General features: G+C 39.8%; 1 protein-coding gene across 1 annotated transcript in view; it reads left to right on the plus strand.

Moving 5' to 3' along the window:
- The window catches only part of EFNA5 (ephrin-A5), a 399,915-nt gene extending 394,180 nt beyond the window's left edge, over positions 1-5,735 (plus strand). Inside the window, exon 5 of the mRNA XM_006872262.1 lies at positions 5,013-5,735. Coding sequence (XP_006872324.1) covers positions 5,013-5,134 — 122 coding nt within the window. The 3' untranslated portion in view covers positions 5,135-5,735. The remainder of the gene's footprint in view (positions 1-5,012) is intronic.
- Positions 5,736-6,000: the final 265 nt, after the last annotated feature.

Below are 6,000 nucleotides of genomic sequence, written 5' to 3' on the forward strand. Positions count from 1 at the left end.
GCCAAAGCTTAAGGGAAAGAAAATATTTCCTCTTCACAGAGAAGGGAGCCCTGATGGTGCTGTGAGTAAGGCACTGTACTGGTAACCGTAAGGTCAACCGTACAAATGCACAAGCCCCTCCTTAGGAGAAAGGTGAGGCTGTCTGTTCCACAGTTGTGGAAAACCTATATAGGGTTGCTATGTGTCAGAACTGACTCAGTGTCAGTGGGTTTGGTCTTTACAGAAAGGTTAAAAACCACTTACAAATTTAGAAACTTGTTTTTTTTTTTTAATTCTATTTAGAGTAGGACTTCCCTTTCTTATAGTCTTAGAAATTAAAGGGATTTGAGGTCGATTTTATTCTCAGAGCATTGTACAGGGACAACACATTCAATGAGCTCTAGAAAACTTAACTTTAATAAATACGGTGCCTCAGAACATTTGTTGTTGTTGTTAAGTGCCGTCAAGTCGGTTCCTATTCATAGCAACCCTGTAGAGGGTTCCTGATGCTTTAAATCTTCGCAGGAGCAGAAAGCCTCATCTTTCTCCCACAGAGCAGTGGCCAGGCTCAAACTGTGGACCTTTTGGTTCACACAGTCCAGTGCTTATCCTATAGAGCTACCATGCTTCTTAGAACATATGAGGGGGGCTTCAAAAAGTTCATGGAAAAATTGAATGAAAAAATAATGGAATTTTCCCACAAACTTTCAAAACCCTTTCATACAATAGCTTTTGCATTGTAACTGATAGGAAGAGTTACCTCACCCCAATATTCTTGTTTTTCTAAGGCAGATATATTATTCAGAGCACAAATGAGAGGTTAGTATAAGCTCTCAGAGCCTTAGTGGCTCCTTAAGAATCACTTAGCCCCTTTAGAAAGTTGCAAGGAATGAATGCTGAAGACATTTTAATTGTGTCCCGGAACTCTAGAAGCATCAATATAGCTTTCCAAGATACTAGAATATTCGTAAGCTCAAGGGCATGACAACCATAGACTCCATGAGCTAGATGGGGTCTCTTTTTAAAGACCACAAAGTCTATACTTTTCATTTTATGACTGAATAGACGTGCCCAAAGCCACAAAGCAAGTTAGGGACAGATCCATATTCAATGTTTTAACTCTCTCAACTCCCATCTGTGGGCTAATGCGCTGGACTGCAAGTTCAGTTTGAACTGCAGGGTTCAGCCACTCTCTGAAACCCTATACAGGGTCACTATGGGTCGGAACCAACGTGATGACACTTAACAACAACAACATCCTACCAAAATGAGAGTTATAGTTTTATCTATAGAGAAAACTTTATGCCTTGGGCTTTATTAATAAGTCAAAAATAAAATGAGTGGCACAAATAAAATTAAGCTTAGTAGAACTAAGTTACACTAAAGTATGTTTTTGGAACATTGTGGCTCCATATAATAAGGCCTGAACTACAAACCACAAGATCGACAATTTGAGCCCACCTGCCACTCTGTGGAAGAAAGCTAAAGCTTTTTGCTCCTGCAAAGTTTTAAAACTTCAGAGACCTATACAGGATTGTAATGAGTCAGAACCAACTCAACAGCTCTTAACAACAACAGCAAATTAAGATTTTATAAGGCAGGTATAGCAAGACATAAGCATATTATTTCAGGAGGCATTTTTTTTCCAGGTAAAATCCATTGCCTATCTAGAAACTCTAGAGTCTTTTTAGAAACATAACAAAGTATGTATTTCTTTCTGGTAATAAAGAGACACACAGAGGCTGTCTTAACACTAGGGAAATGGCCTATGAGATCAACTAATAATAAAATACAAGATATTAAGATGCTTTTGTATGTAAGCTTATTTTATAGGCTCTTTTTCACTGAGGCTGTAAAATACATGATGGCCCCATTTTCAAAAATTTAACAGAATGTAGTATATACGCATGCATGTGTGTGTGTGTGTGTGTGTGTGTGTGTGTGTGTGTACGTGTGGTTTGGGAATGGGTGTATGTATCCATTTTTGAACAGCTCCTTGAGTCAGTCATAATCATATCCAAGGACTTGCTGGTGAGGATCTTCACTAAAAAGGTAGAACAAGGCTCAGCTACAATCTCTGGCATTTTCAAGACAATACCAAATTTGAGTATTTCACCTTATTCCATGGAAATTTAGTCATATTTGTAGCTCTTCACCATTGTGTGAACATTTAAGTAATTAGATGTGCACCTTTATCTAACGTTGGGTGTAGACCCAGACTTTATGAGTTCTGCCAGACTGAAGGGATTCCACTGCATGCTCTCAACAACGTGTACTAATTCACCTGTCTTTGGAATGTGTTTGTCTTTTTTGTTTGCTTGCACACTCTGCCTGCCAGTTTCCTATCATCAGGGATACAGGATGATCTCAGGGCAGACATATGCCACATAATATGCTCCAAATATTGCTAGTATTCGCTCAGTTAACCGCTGAATTCCATGTGTGGAATCTTGTAGCCAGGAGGCAAGATTGGATTTGCCTTTGGAAGAGGAACATTTTCTTCTTTCACGACTTGTTCTTTTACAAGTGTTAGAAGTTCTCTCATATTTAGGTGTAATTTCCCCTGGGATAGATTTTGCTTTTAAATTCCCCCAACTCTGAAATTGCTCAGATTTATACTAAGTAACAGCGAATTCCTCATTTTGCTCTCAAAAGTCGTAGACTCTTCCACATTGAGGTCCCATTTTGATCAAAAGATACTTTGTAGAATCCTAAGTGAAGACCAGAGTGTTACAGGAAGAAGGAGAGACCCATGATACCCCAATGGGATGGGTTTTCACCTTTGGGGGCAAGAAGCATATGTTCATTGGTTGGTTATAAAAGGGCTAATTTTTTAAACATAGTCTATGATTAGAGGACTGAAAGGCATATTTAACATCATGACTTACTTAGATGAAAGATGAAAGTTTTCCTCTCTAGGAGCTCCAGCAAGGTGGATTCACCATTCATCCTGTGTTGAGTGGGTCTCAAGCAATGAATGGCCCTTGCTAAGCACCTGAAAGGTACCAGCGATAAAGGGGGTCCCTTTCATGGTCACACTGAATGTTCCAGATGTTACTTGTGTACTTTTTTGTGCTGATTACAAGAAGGAGGGTTGAACAGTATATTATTAAAATAAGGCAGCAGAAGCCCAATAGCTGATGTTATTTCGGGTGTATAAATATAAGTGATATCTCAAAATGAACTCTGGCATCCATCTAGGTTTATGGTTCTTTCACAATTGAGCCTTAAGCTCTCCGTTGTTCTGACTGACAACATATTAGTGCTCAGAAAGTAATTTGGATTTTGATTTCAGGGCTGTTTATAAGGATATTTACTTCAATCTCTTGTTGACTACAGATATAATAGATTTGCAAGGCTGAGAAGGAACAGAGAAAGGAAAGGCTTCAAAAGTATTTGACTGAATTGTGCAGGACTTTATATTTTCCCTTGTATCTGTTTACCTGCCTATGCATGCTTCCTAATCCTTTCTGGTCTCCTAAACTACAAGTACTCCATGCAGGATTGGTAAAGTCCAGGAAAGGGGAAGCAATTTGATGAAGGGGTATGTATAGTAGTTTACAGATGAAGACAGGTGAAAATGATTAGATTACTCCAGAGCAGAATATTCAAAGCTGAGAAGATATAATTTTTAGTTCCTTTTGGAAATACATATAATGGATAGAGCCATCCCAAATGAACATATTGAGTTTGAGTAGTAGTCCTTATAGAATAAATAACAGGAAGTGTGACTACCCTGTGAAGGAAAAGCATTCTTACTGTCATGTGTGGTGTGAAAATATACACAAAGTAAAAATAATGCATGATTAATTCATTAAGGTGTTTAAAATGGATCATTCAGGGATATTTTAGAGATTATCCTCTAAGATTTACGTTACTGGTAGCAATCGCTTGAGTTGCTCTCACGTGGTACATTTCTTTTGGATTCACCATCGAGTGAATCCAAATGGCAGTTGCAGGGATGTTGCAGAAAGTTCCCTTAATGCTGAAATAAAATCAGCCCAAAGACCCACTGTTGGTCTCCAAAACTGGTAGTTCAAGGTCACTTAGCCTAAAGGAACAAGTTAGGCCAAGTGGAAGAAAGAATAGGACAACTCTGGAGCATAGCATGGCTCTAATCTGTCTTTGGGTCCTAATTGCTACAGAGTTCTTGTTTGTATGTTAAGCCTGTTAATCATGCAGATCAGGAAGGCTATCCAAAGTCAGAGCCAGCCTCGTAGAACACTTTATGGCTAAATAAAAGAAGCTTAACTCACTTAATCCATTTTATTTAGAGGAAAATTTGTATCCATGCTGATAATTTATGTGCCAAGCGTCAGCCCGATAAAAATAAAAATAGTCAAGTTCAAGTAATTTAATCCTGGAGATACAGAGTTTGTAATGGAAAGAGGACCATAATTGATTCCTAATTGTAGGCAGACCAGTGGGCACTGGTTTATTAAGGCTTATTGGGCATTATGTAGTTTATCTGAAATGCTGCTGCTTTGACATTAAATTTTCATATTTGAAAATTCATCTAGGCGTCCACCAACCAGGCATTCAACACTAATCCTAAGAAACCACTAAAAAGAGGAAAACGGGCAGCCCATTCTGGTTAACCACTAATATGCCAGCCTAACTGCTTCTCTCCTTTTCTTCCCATACCTCCCTCCCACCACAACATTCTCCTTGCTTCCCTCTTGCATCTTAGGTTTGAAAAGTACATTCAGAGATCTGAAGTTTGTTCAAAATGTGTCTTCCTGCCGGAAAACCCAAGTATCTCTTATGTCAAAGGGTATATAGTGTGTGCACACTTTTTTTCCTCCTAAATTCGTAAGCAAAGTTTTAATATTGCAGAGAAAGTCCAATTTTCTCTGCCTCTCCTTTGTTTGCTGTAAATAATGAGTGATTATGCAGACATGAAAGTCAATGGTGGCGCAAGGTTGATTACCCTACTTTGCAGAGGGTGGTGAGATCTGTTAACAGCAGGCTGCTTCAAGAGAGTTATTAAGGATGTGAAATCTCATTGGAATGTGTGCTTTCTATTTGAACAGATGACACCGTACATGAGTCAGCCGAGCCATCCCGCGGCGAAAACGCGGCACAAACACCAAGGATACCCAGCCGCCTTTTGGCAATCCTACTGTTCTTCCTGGCGATGCTTTTGACATTATAGCACAGTCTCCTCTCGTCACCTGTCACAGAGAACATCAGGGTCTTGGAACACCAGAGATCCACCTAACTACTCATCCTAAGAAGGGACTTGTTATTGGTTTTTGGCAGATGTCAGATTTTTGTTTTCTTTCTTTCAGCCTGAATTCTAAGCAACAACTTGAGGGATGTGGGGGGCTTATCTAGTTGCTGCCTCCCTCACCCTACCCCACCCCCAGCCCTTGCCCATGATGTCTCTCACTCCTTCCAAATTAAATGGACTCCAGATGAAAATGCCAAATTGTCGTAGTGACACCACCAGTGGTTGGTCAGCTCCTGTGCATTCTCCTCTAAGAGCTCACCTCCGTTAGTGCACTGTGTCAGCAAAATACGGACAAGGAAGCATAGTGGCAAATGCAGCCAGTGATGGCTAGGCCCAGGAGGATTTTACTCTCCTATACAATATTTATGCCTTCTCATTCAGAACTGTAAGATGATCGTGCGGGGCATCATGTCACCATGTCAGGTCCAGAGGGGAGGTATTAAGAATAGATATAATATTACACCATTTCCTCTAGGAGCGTATAAATGAACAGGCTTCTAAAAGGTTGAGACACTGGTTTTTTAATATGACTGTCTTAAAGCATTCTTGACAGCAAAACTTGTGCTCTGTGATAGAAGCCTTTTTCCCCCCAGGAGGCGAGTTGGGTGCTAGAATACTGGCACAGAGCAAATGTGAAAAGCGAGAAGACTACATGTTTGATGGGGGTGTGTATGTGAGTGCCTCTAATTTTTTTGGTGACTGGGCAGTGCACACCAGATTCTTTTTTCTTCTTTGAATACAGATCACCATGGTGCTACAACTATTTTATTTTATTTTTAGAAACTCGA

This window comes from Chrysochloris asiatica, unplaced genomic scaffold, assembly GCF_000296735.1.
Source record: "Chrysochloris asiatica unplaced genomic scaffold, ChrAsi1.0 scaffold00189, whole genome shotgun sequence".
Classification (NCBI taxonomy): domain Eukaryota; kingdom Metazoa; phylum Chordata; class Mammalia; order Afrosoricida; family Chrysochloridae; genus Chrysochloris; species Chrysochloris asiatica.